Source organism: Rissa tridactyla, chromosome 2, assembly GCF_028500815.1.
Source record: "Rissa tridactyla isolate bRisTri1 chromosome 2, bRisTri1.patW.cur.20221130, whole genome shotgun sequence".
Taxonomy (NCBI): Eukaryota; Metazoa; Chordata; class Aves; order Charadriiformes; family Laridae; genus Rissa; species Rissa tridactyla.
The window spans coordinates 120854880-120875536 of record NC_071467.1 but is presented as its reverse complement, the minus strand read 5'-3'; the positions used below and the strand labels follow the sequence as shown (position 1 = coordinate 120875536).

At 40.9% G+C, this 20657-nt stretch overlaps 1 protein-coding gene across 1 annotated transcript in view; it reads right to left on the bottom strand.

The window, feature by feature from the left end:
* Positions 1-5265: 5265 nt before the first annotated feature.
* CPNE4 (copine 4) overlaps positions 5266-20657 on the bottom strand; it is a 190627-nt gene continuing 175235 nt past the window's right edge. Inside the window, exons 12-15 of the mRNA XM_054191382.1 lie at positions 18401-18452; positions 14584-14717; positions 12131-12367; positions 5266-5575 (exon numbers count right to left, since the gene is read on the bottom strand). Of these exons, the coding sequence (XP_054047357.1) occupies positions 5444-5575; positions 12131-12367; positions 14584-14717; positions 18401-18452 (555 nt within the window). The 3' untranslated portion in view covers positions 5266-5443. The remainder of the gene's footprint in view (positions 5576-12130; positions 12368-14583; positions 14718-18400; positions 18453-20657) is intronic.

The window sequence follows — 20657 nt, the reverse complement described above, 5'->3', positions numbered from 1 at the left end:
TTCTGTGATTCTTTAAAATAAGGGTCAACAAGGGAAAGTGTCAGTGGCAGGTGAAGTTTATCGCTGTCAAGCACCGCTTAGGCACACAGGGTTGCAGGACGTTCGCATGGATTCAAAACACTCCCCCCACCATGCTGGAGTCGAGCGGGCACCTGGGGGGTTTGGGCAGAAGCCCAAGCTTCCAGCTCCGGAGCCCTCAGCACAAGAAGGACATGGACCTGTGGGAGCAGGTCCAGAGGAGGGCACAAAGATGATCAGAGGGCTGGAGCACCTCTCCTATGAAGACAGGCTGAGAGAGTTGGGGTTATTCAGCCTGGAGAAGAGAAGGCTCCGGGGAGACCTTATAGCGGCCCTCCAGTACCTGAAGGGGGCCTATAAGAAAGCTGGGGAGGGGCTGTTTGCAAGGGCATGTAGCGATAGGATGAGGGGCAATGGTTTTAAACTAGAGCAGGGTAAGGTTAGATTAGACATTAGGAAGAAGTTCTTTACAATGAGGGTGGTGAGACACTGGAACGGGTTGCCCAGAGAAGTGGTGGAGGCCCCATCCCAGGAGACATTCAAGGCCAGGCTTGATGAGTCTCTGAGCAACCTGATCTAGTTAAAGATGTCCCTGCTTACTGCAGGGGAGTTGGACTAGATGACCTTTAAAGGTCCCTTCCAACCCAACACATTCTGTGCTTCTGTGATTCTATGATTTATCAAATGGCTGCAGGGTGCGGGGCTTCAGGCGCTGCTTGTGAGTGTGTAGGCCACGTGAGGGTGGGAGGACAACATCTGTGGCAGGTATTATATTTAATGTTGTAGTCAGCGACATTACTGGTAAAGTTAACGCAGGCGGGCCAGGCAGAGGATTTCTGGGCAGCCTGGCACAGGGCTGGTATCTCTGCCTCTCTGGCTTCAGTGAGATCTGGCAATTGTCTGTATTCAGAATTAATTCACCCTTTCTTCTAAGCAGGGCACCAGCACGGCTGACAGTGCACTAGGTAGGACAGTGAACGGGTATGAACCCAAGGCTCCCTTTTGGTTTCACAGAAATATCTTTTTTAAAGATATGTGACCGTTCAGTGTGGCCAGCCAAAGTCCATCATTGCTTCTTCTCTTTACCCTGCCTCTCTGTTTTCTTCCCTGCTGTGGTATGTGTGTGCGTGTGTTGCACTCGAGGCTTGTGGCCAGCTAACCAGATCCAAGAGAGGCTGTAGGCACCTCAGAGTAGGTAACAGTGAGCATAATTTTGACATTCGCACCCAAAACTGCGATCCAAAAAACTACCCATAGCTTTTATACGCACACACCTGTATTTTCTCTGTGGCAAATGGCACTTCCTGTAAATAAAGGGAAAAAACCAACCTGAGAAATTTAACCTTATCCTAGGAGGCCTCCAGCTCATCCTTCCCATTCCAAAAAATGTGACTGTAAATGTACCAATGCTTTGTGCCTGAAATGTCCATGCTACTTAGGAGAAAAAGGTAGTTCGTCTAGTACCTCTTTCACTCTGGAAAGTTGGAGATAAGCTTAGATTTACATAGCAGGGGTGACTGCAAGACCCGTAATCCCGAGTGAGAAAGGTCAATCTGAATAACCAGTTGGGTTCTTCCTGGGAGTAAGCCGTGTCCTGTTTGTGCAGCCGGAGAGCGAAGCTGAAGGAGGCAGCTCTCTCTAACTCATCAGCAAAGATCTTACTGCAATACAACGAGGCTCAATAAGCCACACGCCTTTCCATCACAGTATTTGGTGTGTGAGCAAACCCAAGGGATGTAGCTGAGTGTTGCAGACCTGCAGGGCTCTACCATGCTAATCTGCTCAGGGCCAGGGCCTTCCACTGGTGCATTTTGGAATATCACCTCTGCAACCTGCAGCAAGCTTTGGCACGCGCCACTGTTCTCCATTACACTCAGCAGGCCTCTAACGGGTCAAACTGTAAACCTTTTGGCTGTCATCAGTTGTGTACCTTTAATATTTGGAAGCTAAAAGAAAAGACATGTTTTAGGGAGATACTATTATTATAATTATAATTTTGTTTTCATTTCATACCTGTACACTCTTTCATCAAATGCTATAGAACGCTATATTGCTTATCATGTAAGGACTTTACACAGGTAGGTTTTACCTTAGAGTAATAAGCAATTAGCAGTGTATTAGCACTTTTTTAAAACTTATTGTACGCTCAGTTTGCCCTACACAACTGAAAATACAATTCGTCTCAGTATCTGGCTCAAGAATTATGGATGTTAATGTATTTTGGGCTAATAGGGATCATTAATACCTTTGAGTATTCATGGACTTTTGGGTTTTGAATCGGATTTGAGAAACAGTAAAAAGGAAGGCAGGATTGCAGTATGCAGAGAAGACATTTTAGATCATCAATTACCTCAAAAGGACAAGACATAATTTATTTTAAAGGAGTTTTCAGAATTCAAAATGATCCATCAAAAGTCAGTAGAAGTTTAAATTTGCATAAAAAAATCTATGAGAAAAATTGATGGCTTTTCAGCCTAAAGGCAGATGGCCTCGCTAAAACCCGTAGTAGATAAAACAAGAGAAAAAAAGCCCTTTCAGTGATATATTCATATACTTAATGATATTACCCTGCACAAAGCCCATACTGTCTTATTGTACTGAGTAGCTTGGAGCAATGAAAATAACATTCAAAGCCTCATTAGAAAGCCTTTACCATATGGCTAGTTTTGCATTTTGTGAATTCTCCTACACCAGCTCACCACACTGTTACGTGTTTGTTTTATATGCTGGAATCTGTATAGATTGAAGGAGATTTCCCATTGATTTTTCAATGTCATGGAGGTGACTTTTCAAGTACCTCAAGGGCTGCTACAGAATTGCTGATCTATATTACCACTAATAATGATTTGTTTTTAAGTAGACAACATTTATAGTCTGGATTGTGTGAAGTAAACAGAAAGATCTGCAGCAAGTGTGATTTTCTTGAGACAGTTGTATTGACCACCTACATACATGAAAAAGACTGATAATTTATGTAGCTCAGCATACAATAACCATTGAACGACCACATGTTGATCTCTGCATTTTATGTGCTGCTACATTATAGAAGCACCTCGTAACACCTCTGCTAATGAAGAGCTGTAACTGCCCAATTCCATGTAACCATAACACTTAAAAAATCCAAAGAACCAGAAGAACAATTTATCTGATTCCTAGTTTTTCCTTGATGAAAGCTTTCTTTTACTTTCCTTCAGGCTGGCAAATAATAAAGAAAAGGCTTAACCCCTCCTCAACTGTACATTACGTCCCTAAATCCATCCCCAGGGTAAAGTAATACTCTTTACGTGGCGAGAGAACCATCATGCCTCTGAGGATCTCAAATCACTTTTCAAACATTAAAAGTCCCCCAGTACTGTTGTAAGATATTTATGAATACATGGCAGTGACCTTCATTTTACAGATGAGGAATTTGAAGTGCAGAAAAGTTAAACAACTTGCCCAAGATTGCGAAATAAAATACTGGAGGAGCAAAGAACATGGAGTCATAGATTTTTCAGTCATGTGCTTTAACAGCTAGAAAATGCTCCTTCTGAGAATAGAGAAGGAAAGAAAAAAGGGGAGAAATGGGAATAAGAAACTAGAGATGTTTTAGATAAGATACATTGGCAGAGTGGTGTGTGAGATATAAGGGAAAATCACGGTAGCTTTCAGCTGAAATACATCCACAGAGGGAGAGATGTGCAGCCTGCTGCGGTAAGCTCTCAAATGAACAGTCAACCATTAAATGGAAATGTGGATTTGAGATCTTTCAGTCGGGACATCTTCAGATAATTTATACCTATGACCAAGTAACACTGGCTGGTGTTCAATATCCGATCAGCTGAAGGAATCTTTACTAGCAAGCTTGAGCGATTGCGCTGCAGGATATAGATGGAACAGAACTGAATGTGCTGGGAAGGCAGCCCCATGCATCCTGGCTCTCCCATTGCCTTCATTCTGTGGTACAAAATCATCAATCAAAGCTGATCCCATGGAAGTTACTTCTAAAGGAGAATCAGAGAGCTAGAGTTCTACATTACCTGCAAACTTATTTAAACACACATACTTCTAAACCCAAACCCCCTTGCTCCCAGGTGAGATTTTCTAAAATATTCATCACCGGCCCAAAACAGCTTCTTCTGGAACTAGTAACAAGAATGTTTTCAATTCAGTGGGAGCATAACTCATCTGAAGCCGTACCCTTCGGACAATCCCACACGAATTACTTTTGGTCAAATTTTATCCTTAACTTCTAAGAGGTCACATCTTTCACTGTTGTCTTTTATCAAACGAAGAAGCCAAAATTCAAACACTAAGAATAACAATGATCTAATTTCTTCATTTATATACATAAATATTTCAATGGAAAGATCAATCCACTGCTTATCTGTTCTTGTGTATCATCTTTCAAAAAAAAAAGGTGGCTTGCATATTCTTTTGGTACAAACCCAGTTTTTCTATCACACAAGACCAAGTGATCTGTTTTTGCATGAAGTTACAAATCACTGGTTGTCATCAAATCAGGCCGTGCAAAATTTCTTTTGGAAAACATCTCATGCAAAGTTGGATATTGGGTGTGAGATTAAGAAATACAAATGAAACAAAATAAGAATTCCCAAACATAAGAGATTATAAATTTGGGCAGCTAAAATACGACCCATTCGAAAGCCAGACAGATCGTTTGGATTAATTAGGCATATTTTAAGACATGCAATCCTGATGGATAGATCGTGCTCTCCAAGCCAGATCTGTTTACAGCTACGGTCTGAACTCTTCATAACAGCTGGATGTGTCAGGCTTTTGAAAAATTGCTACTCAGGCCACAGACTGAGTGGGCATGTTTGGGTGCCCGTGTGATAAACTGCTAACATCAGAAATGCCCACGGTTCAGGCCAGGTATCTCTTGAAACCCTTTATTACCGCTTTCTTGGAATATGGAAGTTGAAAGCTGGCAGCCTTGTGGCAGAGAGAGAAATAAAGACAACAGCTGCAAAACCGTGTTGTTTTTATTTTAAACATGCAAAATACAGTTCATGCATCTGCCATTTTGAAAAATCTCTCAGTTCATAGGAGATTAAACCAAAGACATTTTGGCTATCGACTCTCAATAAATATTTCAAAATGCTTTACAGTGTAAAGATAAGAAATTTAGCAAAATTTCAACAAACCTGTATAAAAAACAGATACAGATAACTTTTTATTTCAAGGCGACATGCTGTAATGTAAAGAGTTTACTTTTTTTTCTGGATGTTTTTTTCTCATAAAAAGTTTTCAACAATACAACCGCTTAACAGATTTAAGCCTTTAGGCTACACATGCAAAAAAAAATGGTTATTTTAGTTAAAAATCACCAAAACGTGCTATTTTGTTTGTTTCATTTTTAAGTACAGTAGTTGTAGACAGTAGCATTTTTCTTTTTTAATTTTGTAAAAGAATGCAGGCAGGTTCATGGAGCTAGTGTCCTGGAAGACTCGTACTCTGACATACATTTTGGTTTTATCCCTTTGCCATTGTAATAGTCCACGACTTGGTTTGGAACTTCAGCCAAAACGCTTTTTGCTAGAGCAGCTGGGGATGCCTGCAGGAAATGGTAGAAAACACAAGTGTTAACCTGTCTCCGTGCTAGAAGCGTCATGGTTTTTAGAGGCATTGGTGCTGTGAGATCAAGGTAGGAAGTACGGTACAGAAATGGAAGGTAAAAAAGACTCAAAGTGAGCGGCGCTATTGCTGGAAGCTCATTTTGTGAGTCAGTTTGGGCTTGTAGGTGTAGCTGCCTGAAAGTACACTAAGGCCAAAAGTGCCCTGCGTGTTTTTCAGGTCCATTTGGCGTATTTTAAGTTCAGAGTAACTGAACTTCCCTGCACTCTGGGAGAGCACCATATCATAATGAAAAGGGCTGTAAAAACTTCATTCATCAGCGCTCAGTGAGGAACTCTGCAGAGCCTCAAGTTGGACACGAGTGGACATCACTGTAAAAGGGAGGCCTTCATCATCACCATCCTGCTCTTCGGTATCTGGCATGGTGTTTTAATAGCTGGGGAAGTTTTTAATTGGATAAAAAATATTTTTGTTTTCATTGTAATGAAACCATGGTCATGAGAAAGCTTCAGTCCTAGGCTTTGTGGAGGCTTTAAAGCTCTTCCTGCAAAGAAGAGTGGTGGATATAAATGGTGGACATAAATGGTGGATGTCAACCAGACTTAAGAACTGATGACCCTGAAATGTAGAGATGGATGTAGAGACGGCCACTGGCTTTTGCCACAGGCTAGTCCTCAGTGCAGTGAGACACCATGCCTGCCACTGACGACACACAGCTGCTGCCTCACACCCTGACAGTGTTTTGTGGGTGACTGTTACCTGCACGTGGTGCAGGGATTTTCCTCAGCCCTTGTATTCAGCAGTGACAAAAACGGGCTCCTGTGCTCCCATGCAGCTCAATAGCACATTCCTGCCCTGTGTTTTGGATTTACTTGTTTCTAAGTATTTGGGTAGAGTCGATTCCAGCCCCTCTGGAGCCAGCCTGCCTGACCATGTTCCCTCTGAGCCCACCACAAAAATGCAGTAAAAATGCAAATGCTTAAACATCAGTACGAAAAGTTTTAACTAATATGTTTATCTCCAAGTAGAGCCATGTTTCACAGATTGCAGCTCAGATGATGCATGGGAATTCTTCATCTGGTGGCTGGGTCACATTTCTTCTGCACACCAATTATTTTTTCCCACACTAAAGAACACTTCCCCCCTCCCTGTCTGTAATATTGTCAGCCAGTTGCAAAACTACCACGTCACAAAGTAGTTGTATTGGCTATTTATTGCCCTACTCTGTTTCATGGGGTGGGATCCATATCCTTCCAGAATCTTAAAATTATGCTTACACAGGATGTAAATGATAAACTATTAATAGGCAGGCTAATCCAGGGGTCAGAGAGCCCCTGGGCTATTATAAATTCCAGTATCGAATGTTACAATGCTACAAATACAAAGATAACGCTAGCAAAACTAGAAACAAAACTATTTTTTGTATTTTGGTATTTTGAGTCACATATGTGATTAGTAACAAATAAAATGAACTGCTGTTTCCCTGCTGTGAGATTTATACCAAAAATATTTGTACAGGCAAAAAAAGCATGGAACATTTCTGCACGAACAAACTGGCAAAGCAGAGCCCATACTTTGCGTGACAGCGCAGCAACTGTTCTCAGGTGTTACACAGCAACAGAACCCATTTATTTTAATCCTTCAAAGTGAAATTCATGGTTTTCCACAGTTGCCCTGTTCTTGCCTCAACCTGTTTTCACTGAAATCAGTAGAAAATACTCCTTGGAGTCAGGCAAATGCCTGATTTCTATGTTGCTACTGAGAATTACGGTTTTTTAATCTCCTTCCCAGTGTGCCAAAGCTATATGTACCTTAGCCTGCCTCTGTGCCATCTTACCAAAAATACAACTCTACATAAAGGGTAAAACCAGGGAGTGGGGGAAGACTCCTGGGGCCACCACTGCACACACAAGCACTAGAAATCAGGAAACTTCACTCTGCTCTATTTTTAAAAATGCTGGGCAGGAGTGCTTGCCACCAGCTTCTCTGGCTCATGTGTAGTCCGTGTCTTGAAAATTGGGCCAAGACTCATCTTTCTGCATCATCCTCCTGTCGCCACTTCTCTCTCTCTTCTGATGCCACATCTATTCCTCCTGACCAAAGGGTCAGCCCTTCAGAAGAGGCTCTGCCAGGGCTCAAGATGCACGGCTGAATCACTGCTTGCTTGAGGAGTCAACTGTGCTACAAGCTCCTCGCCCAGTGTCCATGTGAAGTAAGAAGCCCCTCACTGCGGCTTAAGCTAAAACATTTATCATGCCCGCAGGCTCACAGGCTACCTGTGGCCCAACACAGAGTTGCTCTGGGCTAGCTGGGTTGACTCCATGCTTCAGTCTGAACATGGACAACTGTTGTGTTACAGTACAATACAGTTTCATCGTGCCGGTGTTGTCTGTTTTTTCTGGGGGCTCTTTCTAGTAGGGACCATCCCAAAACTGGGGTTAGGGGTGTCTTCCTGTCTGGTGGTCCAGGCCACCTGCATCTTACATACTTCTGTGGTGGTAAAGCACTCTCACTTCTAGACCAGATGGTACAAAGCAGCATTTGTATAAGTAAGAATCAGACCCTGTAACTTCTGAGGAAAATCCAGCCCCAGTTCAGCAGTGCCTTGTAAGAGTTACCTCGCTGTGTTTTTAACACAGAACGTACATTAATGTTTTACTGTAATGTTTTCTCCAGTGTTTAACTGCTGTGCTTGAAGAGCATCCTAGCAATAAACACCTCAAGACGAATAGTTCTCAACTGATGGCTAATGCACAACAATCAGATCAGCCAGCAGCAGGAAAATAATCCCCTATGATGATAATTGGTGTATATTACAAATGACTGTTGATTCAGTTCCATAGCTTCACCATGCTTAATCTTTAATTACAATGCACAGTGCAAAACATTGCTCCTTGCAGTGGCTCAGAGCTGTGCTTTCCACACTCATTTGTGATATATGTGTTAAGTCACAGCTGTTAGCCTTTATGATTAAATACAACGCAGAGTGGAATACAGTCTACCTGTGGCATTAGATTTGTGCACAGTAAATATATCACGCATCCTAAAGGCAGAGAATTTCAGCTTTTAAAATATGACTCTGAATGGACTGAGATGAGTGATTTTCTTCAACTACATTTCAATGATTGTGAGCATCACCGTTCTACTGTTGAGGTGAAGGACACTCACATTGCTGGAGTGGTGATAATTATAGAGAGAAGAAGTTCACTTGGGTTCAGGGAAAAGATTTTCCCTTGGTTATGTTCCCCTGTAATAAATTGCATATGTCACTCACAATACAATGGGACATTTTTTTTAAACAGTAATGGTTACCTTGATTTTATCAAGCCTCTGCAACTACAGGATTTGCCAAGAATCACTACAATTGTTATTATTATTTTGATAGCTTCAAAGCTATTCCTTAAAATGAGAGTAAAAAGATGCTTTACTGAAGTACTCCTGATACACCACATCATGCAGGAGATTAAAGCCCTACAGTAAATATTTCTGTCTACATTGGGTCTTGAGCTAGGAAAACACTGAAGTGAGTATGAGGTTTTACGTATGTGAATAATTGTAACTAATTGAAATATGTTAAATGCCTGTATGAGGGCTCTGCAGGATCGGAACCTTCTCTGAAGTCAAACTTAGAAAATAAATATAGATTCACTCTATAGGTTATTTTTACAACTTCCTTCTCTCTCCTTTTAATTTTCTCACAGGGGCAGCTTTTGGATATATTATTTTTGATCTCTTTGGATAGATAAAAGATTTTGAGTTCCAGGCTGACCTGAGAATAGAAGTAATGAAAAAAAATATTGTGTTGAGTTGACTCCAAATGAATTTTGGTTTACTGTTCTGGCAAAACAAAAAATAATTGCTCACAAATAACATTTTCTTCCCTCCTTCCATCAGTAGTGGAGGTAATACAGATTTAGGCATAAATAAATACTCAATTTATCAGAGAAATTTATAAATCTTATACAACTTGATTTGTAGTCTTTCTAAAAAGATCCTTTAACTTTTTTTTTCTATTTAGTAGTTGAACAAAATACCAAAACTAAACACAAGGTACATTGACAAAAGGGATGTGATTTTAAACTAAATACATATTTTACTTAAAGCTGTGAAATGTAATATGCTGATTTATGGTAATTCTTGTGTGTGATCAGAACTGATCTAACCAAAATCTCCAAAAAGGGTTAAATCTGTATTTTTCTGTGGGGAAAAGAATAAGTTTGAATCATAACATCGCAATCGTTTTTACCATGAAAAATTATTTTACTAGTTGATGCAAAAGGCATGGTCTTTTGTTTGCGCTCTGGATAAGTAAGCAACATAGCTGTGAATGTCACTTTGTTCAGAGAGAGAGATTATTTGGGATATGACAATAAAGAAAGTCAACCAGAAGTGGCTATTGTTAAGGGCACTCATCCATTACACTGACATTTGTTGAAATGCTGAAAGATCACAATAAACAGATTAAATATCAAGTTGCATAAGATATATTGACTTTTCTGATATAGCAAATACATGATCTATCTCTATATCTATATTATCTCTGCTACTGAGAGAAAGGGGGAGAAAAATACCACTATTTAACAAGAGCGATAAATTTTTAAAATTGCTATCCTCTCCTAGTACTGGGGAAGTTAATCAAAACCAGCTAAAAATGCAGGCCATTTGACCAATGCTAGCAATTAAAATCACACATAGAATTGCTCGCAAGTTAACACCAGAGGCACAATATATTCAGCGCCCAGGACTGCAACTGTCAGCGTTAATCTATTCAATCAAGGATGATTTCAACTTATATATACAAAATCACAAAGTGAAACTAAAAATAACAAATGCAGCTGGCTGTGCCAGTTCCTTGCAGCAACATATTTTCAACTAATTGAAAGTAGGTCTAGCACTAGCCCATAAATAACTCTCCTCTCGACACTTTCACAACAGACTACAGTGCAGCACTACACACTTGTGATTATCTGATGAAGGAGAATTGTGGGCTATGAGCAGGTCGAGCTCATACTTTATTCCAGCAAAGAGGTGATTGAGTGGCACTGTCAACATAGAAATGTATGTATCGACAATTCAGTGGCAAATCTGCAGCCATTTGGCATGGTGCCACCAAGCTTATAGCACAAGGTGAGTTTTACCTTGTATGAGGATCCATTCTTTACATAAAGGTAGAGGGAAAAGAGGAACAAGTCTGTTCCTCTTACTCCTCAGTAGGGTTTGCGACAGTAAGAAGTGTGTCTAGATGTAAGAGAAATATGGTAGAATTGTAATTTGAAGAGAGAAAAAAAAGTAACTCTTGAGGAAAATAAAATGAAGGTATTTTGGAAGTAGCAAAAAGAAAAAAGTCCCTTGTGGTAACAAAAAGCCTAGAAAAACTAAAGAAATGTAAACACCGCAAGCCCATACGCAGACCAAAACCAGCCCAGAATTGAAAACTTCTGTGTGACAAGTTCAGATCTAAGCATCACTAGTGTATGAGAGCAGATTGGAAAGGGCAATCTCATGAGGAGAATGAGTCAGTTACGCTATGCAGTAAAGAAATTTCAAATCAAATATCGAGGATATCCTTCCTAAACACGGTTGAGCAAAAAAACAGTCCGGAGAACCACTTAAATATAACAGAAGGAATGAGGGGAAGGAAGGGAGAGAAATATGGAAAAACAGAGGGAAAGGGATGCGATCAGTATCACATAGGAACAAAACGGCCATTTCATGCCTTCATACAGAGGAAAAGGCCCCTGGAAAACCTGGCTGTGTGTGGGAAAGCTCCTCCTGTGGGCAGACGCTGTCTCTACCCAGCTGCTGAAAAAGTCCCTGGGGCAGATGCTGCAATGTAGGGCAGGTCACTGAGGAGTAAAGTACATGGCCAAGGGATTATTTCAAATTTGGCAGTTTAATGCTGGGTCTCTCCTTTCCACTCTTAGAGTGTCTCCTACACCACACTGGAACAGGGACAGCTGGCTGACAACACAAGGAGGCTCTTAGTAATAGCACTTCCTTGGATTTTTTCTTGTACAGAATTTGGGTAAAGGGTTTGGAGGCAACCAGGATGCTGTGGGTGGATATTCCTGCCTTTGAGAACCTAGGAACCTGAATTTCAATAAGGAAACAGCTTCCTGGGGAACACTGTGAGTACAAATCCACAGCCATTTCAGCTGCCTGTGGAAATTAAGGGGTGGAAAGCAGAATACAGTAGTCCTAATAGAACAGATGCAAAGAGAATGGAAAAGAGACATTAGGGAAAAAAAAGTAAGGGAGGGCAAACAAATTAAAGTCAGGGTGAAAACAGAGGTAAGGACTGGCACCACAAGAAGCGCATGGATTCTGCCCCATCTCTTCTTTTCCCACCCTCACCATCTCACAAATGGAGCACATTTCATTCTGTATCCATTTTTTTTTCTGTTTCTGAAACAATAATGCCATAGGTTTACTAAAAGCTTCATGCCCATCCCAAGTTAGGCCCAACCCCAGGGACCATTCACTATATGTTATATACATTCACCCTTCTGCGTAATGGATGGAAAAGTCAGCTTACATGTTTGAAGTTCCTAAATGGCACAAACTGGACAATGTCTCGAAGCACAGGCTCGCCCTTGGGAGACCTCAGGATACCATCATCGCCATCCAGCATCTGCATGTCACTAAAATCGGCGTTCCCCACCCCGACGATGATGACTGACATGGGAAGGTGAGAGGCATGGACAATGGCCTCTCTGGTGTCAGCCATGTCTGTGATGACGCCATCCGTCAGAATCAGCAAGATGAAATATTGCTGAAGTTGTTGGACAAGAAGTGAAAAATTATATCATTAGTTAATCTTCCAAAGCTGCTGGCCCTTTTCCAGTATAAAAGTGTTTCTGGTAACTCAGTCATAGACTTTTTTAAATAGAAAAGAGCCTTTATAGTCACTCAAAGGCTAAGTGTGTTTCCCATCCAAACCTCCTCAGCTACTAATTTCTCCTCTTCTGGAGTTTAGCTGTAGTTCAGGTAACTTCCAGGAGCTGGAGGGAGCAGAGAGATGTAGAAAAGGGGGTCTCTAGCTGATAGGGCTGGGAGAGTCAGGACTTTGGCTGGGAAGTCTGGAATAGTCCTGAGATCCTCACTAGCCCTATTTTCCATCTGCTGCACAATCACTTCTGCTGACAGTTTCCAATTACATTTTTTTTCCCTTTTTTTCCCTTTTTTCCCCTTTGGGAACCAGTGGGAGGCAGGGAGGAATGGGGTATTGAAGCATTACAAGCCTGTAGCCGAGCTGTCATGGAGGTTATGACAGCACTTTGCAGAGGAGCTTTGCTAACAGGCAAGTGGGATGGGTGCAGCCGTCTGCAAACTGGAGGGTGACCCACTGCTGCCTGCGGGAGAAGCACCACACCGTGGCAGGTTTGCTGCGTTCTGCAGAGTAATGGGGTCCCTGAGGCGGACAAGGGCATGTGCAGGGAGGAATATATCCATCTTCAAACACTCCATACAGAGCCCCGAAGAGAGGTTTTCTCATTCTCTAAAGGAGAGCAAACAATTTTGTGCTCTTGTCATTTCTTCGCCAAAACTCCAAAGCCCACTGAACTGGATCATGGGCTTCAACATATCTTCATTTGGTATTGGGAAAGAGTGACTCTTACGTGGATCCTTTATGAATTGTTAGGCAGCTGGAGTCATTTAACAAACATGCATTAATAGGAAAAATGAACAGAACATAGAATTTGGTCACTCTGCATGAGCAATACCAACAAACTAATCATTAAATTTTATGTATATGCAGCTACATAAATTCAAAGTCTTCTGTTCACCACCTCCTGCCATGAATAAAACAAAACATGCAGGGAGAAAACTTCATCTTGAAGACTACTCCTATAAATAAATTTGTTTTTCAAACAGAAAGAGGGGAAGCGTAGGTCAAGAGGAATGAAGCAACTTACTCAATATGGCATACTAGTTCAGAGGCAGCACTGGGAACAGAATGAGCCACCCCAGGGTTAGGTGGGTATGGAAACTCAAACACAGCGATTCTGCATGTTAGGACTGGGACCCTAAATACAATCAAGACCCTGGAAACAGCAGTGGAGTGACAATCACAAGCCCAGACTCATGAACAGTAATGTTTGGGAACTGCTGCCTTAATAGGACTTAAAAAAAGGCTCAGCACGTGAAGAAGGCTTAGAGAAAGCTCTAAGCCTGGTGATGAGATGCAGGCCAATGTACAGCTCTATTCTGTTCCTATATGGCATTTTTCTTGCTGCAGTATACAAGTTCTCTCTTACATCATTTACTCCCACAGCACTACTCTTGTAAATGTTTCAGACCTACTTGCTCACATATTCACTTCAATTTTTTCATTCTTCCTTTCTCCCATTCTGTCTGGAAGGCAGGAGAAAAATAAGCCTAATGCTTTTCAAAGGCATAAATTTAAAACACGAGTCTTTTAGCCCAAGAAATCTGTCATGGGTCGTGTATCAGATGCAGGCTAGCAGACTTGTCTCCCAATTTCTAAAAGGGACATGATACTCCATGTCAGTAACAGCAAATTGAAAACTGTATCACTACAGTTTTCAAAGGAATGGTTGGAAAAATCCCCTGGTTGAACAAAAAAGTTTTAGTACAGCCTCTGCTAGAGACTTGAAATTGGGTAGTCTGTGTAGGGAAACATTTGAACTCCTCTTCTTGTATGATCAACACTTTAGGGCTTGGCCCCTAAATTTGTGTAACCTTAGCGTGCCATTTATATTTCCGCAGTGAAGAACTGGGTGTGTTACAGTAAAGCAGCTCTAAAAGCAGGAAACAGTGGGGGAAGAATTTAAAGTTGTGACTATCGAAGCTATAAAGGCTAGAAACAGTGCTCCAGCTGACACAGACTCAGGCTGCCTTCCGTGAAGGCAGTTAGTAAAAACTGTGAAGGCATGATTCACATACATGAAAAGGCCTTGTTTTGATGGCCTACAAGAGATCCATGATAAGACAAGAAAAAGGACAAACACAGCATTACGCCCTTACCGAGGCCTCCTTGGTATTGGTTTCCTCGGATGCTGATTTTGCCACCTTCTGGATGATGGGAGCAATGTTTGTTGGCCCATAGAGCTGCAGCTTGGGAAGGCAGCTCTGGTAGGCCTCCACGACACCTTGTATTCCTGGCATGAAAACCCACACAAAAGGCAAATGAATGTGGAGCACATCACCGCTATCGTGCTTGTTTCAAATGTAAATAAAAGTCAGGTTCTTAATGAATAAATACAAAATATCCCATGATTAGCAAGGACTAACAACTTCAGATAATTTCTGAGAAGCTGTCTCCAGCTGTCTTGAATCTAGTTCGTAAAATATAATTCATTATAGCATGCCTCTCCTTCCCAGCAGTTGTTAATGTCTGTTTTCCAGGTATCAGCTTGCAATGCAATAGCTTCCATCCTTCTCAGTGCAAGGTGTAATTGATCACTTCCTGATCAACAGCTAAGATTCATGCTAAAAGGGTAGACACAAATTAAAAACACTTCAACACTTCTCTCTCTTCCTCTTCAGATAAATATTTATTTCTGTTTATCATGGTAGTTACCAACTAATTTGCCCTTTGTACTTACAACCTAGAGCTGTCAAGGAATTCAACATCTTTTCAAATACCTGACTCCTCTGTGCTGAGAGAATAATTTTTCAGGGTGAATTTGCATAATTGCTCACAGGTTGAATTAGACTATGACCGAAAGCTGTGAAATCTTGGAAGAAACAGCAGGATGCTTTGCAGTCTACAGAAAAATGAGCTTCAGTCAAGAAGTTTTGATGGAGAACTAGCTATTTTGGGCTTTTTCATTTCAGGATATATAGCCAGACCAGGGAGAACAGACTTCTGCTGACACACTTGACAGATCACAAAATGGAAATTGGTATTTTCAGTCACTGAGAAGAAGGATTTCTTGAAGTGATGCACGTTAGCCTCTGCATTCAGAGCTCCCAGCTTACCAGACCTAAAGGATTAGAGGTCTAAAGTGATAGTAGAAGAGCTTTGTAAAGGATGCTGAAGAGTGAAATGACTTCAGTAAGATCCTAAGCCAGTTTCAGTTTGCACTGAGACTAGCTCATAAGGTTTTACTCAACCACGTTTACAGGATATATGGGTGCAGACCCATTGCTAACAAATCACGGGGAGTTGTAATTGCTTTACAACGGTACACCTGAACCTCGCATGAAAAAATGGTGGAGAATGCAGTCTTCTCCGCAATAGATAGTTGCAAACATAATTTTCCATTGCAGTGCTCATAGACAAAAGAACACGCTCCAGTTATAGCAATGATTGGCTAAGATGTAGAGTAATGTTACAAAATTTCCCTTGGTAATTTCAGTGACTGAATTACATATTGCAAAACTGACCTTTTGTTAACTCCCAATTTTAAACCTGCTAAGGATTTCATTACATATACTTACTGATCTTGCATGAAGGCCTCATAAATCTTTCCTAAGATGATGACAAGATACACTGTAGCTTTTTTCTTATGCATTGAAATAATACGAGATAAACCTTAGTACCTGCATTCCACGCAGATTTAGCCTGGTTCATGTCAGAAAGTTGCTTTCATCTTAGAAAGAAACATGTTCTAGAAACATAATTTCTTGTTCGCTATCTCAGATTAATATCTTTTAGAAATATCTACTGTCCTTATATATTCCAATCCAATAGGATATGTGAGTGGATTACTTTGTAGCTTAATTTGGTTGGACCCCTTTATTTTAGGGAGCGCCAGTGTGCATTTTTCTTCACGATTCAACTCTTTACATTTTTAATTGGAATCCACTTTCAATAGCTCTGATGAAATACAGTGTATGCATATAAATATGGGTTTTAGATGCATGTAAAATGCATGCATGTGCAGAAGCATTCATTCAGATCAGAAGTTGTCACTGTCTTCCTCAGACAACAAAGACTAAATACTATGTATAAGACTATAAATATAATATACTATAAATATACTAAATATAAGGCTATAAATATTAAAAATTTCAAGAATGGAAATAGTAACAGGGGAAAAAAAGGTGAGAATATCTGTATTTTGTGAATTCCAGTGATTCCACTGAGATTCACAGTGATTCCAGTGAGACAGCCTTTTCAAGCACCAATCAATACAAATCATTCTGTAACAATGTCAGCATGATAAAAGAATTAGCCTTGGACTCAAAAGAGGCAGCAAAGGGGGAATAAAAAACGTGTTCTTTGCATAGAGTGCTAGGGTTTTTTTTTCCCTGATGTTCGCAGAAGGTCAGAAATGTCCTGCGTTTAGACTGGGAAACAAAGCTACATTTGAACACTACATGCATAATACTTATCACCTAATACTGACCATTGTTAACTGTGACGTTTCAAACAGATCATGCCCTGTGTAGATGCCAATGTGTCTGTGTTCAGATGCAGGCAAGCTAACTAAATTTTAAAATATGATGGTCCAGACAAAATTCTGAGGTCTGTTTTCCTTCCCTGCCTCAGCCCCCGACACTCAGTATGACAAAAATCTCGCTTTAAACTGGCTCACAAGCTTACAGGCAGCTCTAGATGCATACATATCATTTCAGCTTCTTCTAACTCCATAGAAGCAATGTAAAAAGCTACGTGAGCACATCAAGCAGCTGTAGGACTTAACGCCCAATTACATTTCAAGCATATGACCTGCAGAGCCTGGGGCAGTCCAACAGCCCAAGCGCAACAACAAAGCAGGAACGCCCACTGAACCGAAACCAGAGGTCTTGCATCTAAGATGCATGAACTCTGAATTCTTTTAATGTTTCTTTCCTTTGCATTGCTTGTCCTCTCTCCTTTTCCTCACTTCATTTCTTGGCATCTTAATTCTCATCCTGAACATACTCCGCTGACTATGCCTGAAAGCAAGCCGCTGATAAGCTTGAGAAGGGCTGAATGGAGCAGCCGGAAAATTGAACAGGAAGAGTGTTCTGAAACACTAATTTCAGTGTTTGGAAGGTAGCAGAAGGATAAGGAAGAATAACAACCTGTGGATTTTAGGCAGCAATGATCATCTGACTAAGACTCTCAAATAAGTCTTAGTCTGGGATTACTTGTTGACTGTTTAGAGATTGTTGTCCCGTTATTTTCACCTTTTACGAAATGTGTGAATTGTGGCAGGAGATGCTAGAAAGAAAGCATCAGTCACCGCAGACCTCACTTACAAATACAAGACGTGCAGCAAGATCTGCTACTTGACTCTGGCCTCCGACTACGGAGGATTAGTGATTGTTGATGGAACACACCAAGATCTTACACTGTGCTAAAACAGCCTCCTGCTGCATTTGCTGTCATGAAAGTATGCTTCCTTCTACTACAGTAGTCCTCAGTTGCTGCCCTGACCCTTTGGTGTTGGACATGGCTGGGCTGACTTGCAGCAGGCTACTGGTGCTATAGGTCTGGCCAAAGAACTGGCTCTACACAGAGGGAGTCTTTCATCACAGAAGTGCACATCCTGCATTTGCATGTCCTGCCTTTCTTAGCTACACAACCTGTGATGTTGCTGTAGCTGAAGATCTAGAATGAATCTAGAAACTAAGGCTTTAGTTTTCAGAAGTGCTAGTGATCTGGAGAAGTTCAAGCGCTGAATGTCCAGCATGGTGTACTTTCAAGGGGATCTGTTTTTCAGGAAATTAGTATGTGGCACTTTCTAAGGTTTCTAAAGCTAAGCCTGGTGGCTTAGAGTCTGTCTGGTTTTGCAACTCCCAGCTGCTTTCTTTAAAAAACACTTTAAACAATACTCAGGGGGTATAATAAAAAAATGCCAGCACATTTTGCACACAGCAGAAATGCGGCAGCCCGTCCTAATGTTACCTGCACATTCTGGGTTGTCTTCATTGAAATTGATTGCAAAATCATGAGACACCTGCAGATAAATGGAAAGAAGAGAAGAAGGCTGTAGTCAGAAGAATTATTCCAAAAGGACTTGCGGTTAAACACGCTTTACATTCTTTTGTGTTAAACTAGAGATCTTTCAAGCTTTCAGCCATTAAGTGTGAAATACAGTCCCAGCTGGAACTCCCTGCAGAAACAAAATAACAAAACCGGAGTCAAACTTGTCAATAACAACAAGAAAACCAAGGAAAAATAGCACAAAGAAAGAACACCAAAGTACATGAGAAATCACATAAATATGGTGTCAGGATTGGGCTATCAATGCCAGGCACAGAAGAGGGATCTGTTGCTGAGGAGATTTAAATGCCTGCTCTCCCTCCCTCGGCATCTCAGATTGCAGGAGAGAGAAAGCAGGTTGTGCTACAGCACTGAGAGCATAAGCTCAGCCCTCTTCTGAATCCTCCGTTCCCCTGGGTGAACAGTTCCTCAGTTGCAGGCCGTGGGATTACTGGGTAAATAATTTATTCTCCAGTGAGATCAAGGCAGTAACCCAGACCTGCTGTCAAATAAAAATGTATGAAATGTCTAAGTCTAAGGTGGTTAAGAAATTAGATTAGGCTGGGGGAAAATTAATAAGAAAAAAACTGAAGACACTTGTTTTTTCACAAATTTCATGACTATTGCACCCTCTCTCTCTCTGTCTCTCTCTCTAAATCTGTCTGTGATAAAATACCACGGAGGTATGTGCTAAGAGAAATTACTCTGAATATTAAAAAAATGCCGATTTTCTAAAAAACCCAATGTATTGTATCTTTAGTGACTTGAGAAAAATAATACAAGACTTCCATATGCACAAATAATGCAAGGCAATGTAAGTCTCAGGTCCCAGGCTTCCTCTATCTGTCTGTCACTTACAGATCTGTATCCACAAGACAAATCTTTGGGGACTGAAACTTTCTTCAGTTGCTTTTTTCTGGTTTTAAGTTTTGTTTTGGCCTGCATTTGATCCAATTTCCTTTTTACTCCTTTCTTTGGTCACTGAGGAGGCTTGATTCCTTTTAATCTTTTTAGCTCTGAAGCTCAGTTTCTTAATTCTCCTCTTTGTCTTCAGTTGTCTTGAATGAAGCCCAACTTTTGTTTTGCAATGCACAACATATATATATATATATTTTGGTTTGCAAAAAGTAGATATGGCTGAGAGTTAAGCAGGTGATTTGCATAATTTAAAGTTGAATTCAAGTTTATCGTTCCAGATTCATGAAGGCATTTATATGAAGCTAACTTCAATTACACACCTTTGAGACTTTATAGATCTCTGCAGGACCTTCATAAGTGTCAACAGTCCTAGTCATATGGAAAGCAACGTGTTTACTCCCAGTACAATAGAACTTGGATTATTTGCAGAAAAAGATTTATTTCTTGGATGTTGCTGTTATATTTGGTAGTTTAGATGACTTCACAGCACAGCACAGAAATTGGTCTATGACTAATAGACCCATAGATCAAATATGTGATTACAGAGAAGCTTCTGTAAAGGCGAAGTGGTATAAGTTGGCTAATTACTGCCAAAGAGAGTTTCTCATAGAGAAATTGAATTTCCCTGTCATAAGCTGGCCTTGCTCTCTGCAGTGATGCCTACCGTTACTTATTAAGAGGTTAAATAAAAAAGGACTTCTACCATAATGGGAAAAGTCTAAAGCAAAAAATCACTGAAGAGCCTGCAGCCAGCTCAGCCCAGCCAGGAGTTTGCTATGTCTACACCAAGCATCAATTGCCTCTTACAAAGGATTCTACGTGGGCCATTCAGGCTGCCCTACTCGGCCATGGAAAATAATGCAGAAAGTCACGACGTATGTTCCTCACTGAGCAGACACAGAAGAGCAAGGCTGTCAGATACGCTTCAGAAGTGCTCCAGAGCCCTTCTGTCTGTCTGCTCTCTACGTCTCTTGGCACACTTTGCCCAGCTGGTATCTGCCAGTCTCATGACCAGCTGCAGGCCAAAGGTAATTGCATCTGTCAAGAGCGGTTATGTGAGTTTTCACTCACTGATGATTTTTTTTGTTATTCAAGAACCTTTCTTCTTCCTTTAGGCTTTCTGTATTTTGTGTTAACTGCATCTCAAGAGCAACAAGGATGGCGATGCATGTTTATGTATTACAGGCTGATTCTTCCAACAGTGTGCGTCTTCACTGATTTTATTTCTTTATTCCAAATGCATTTGAAATTATAGCAAAAG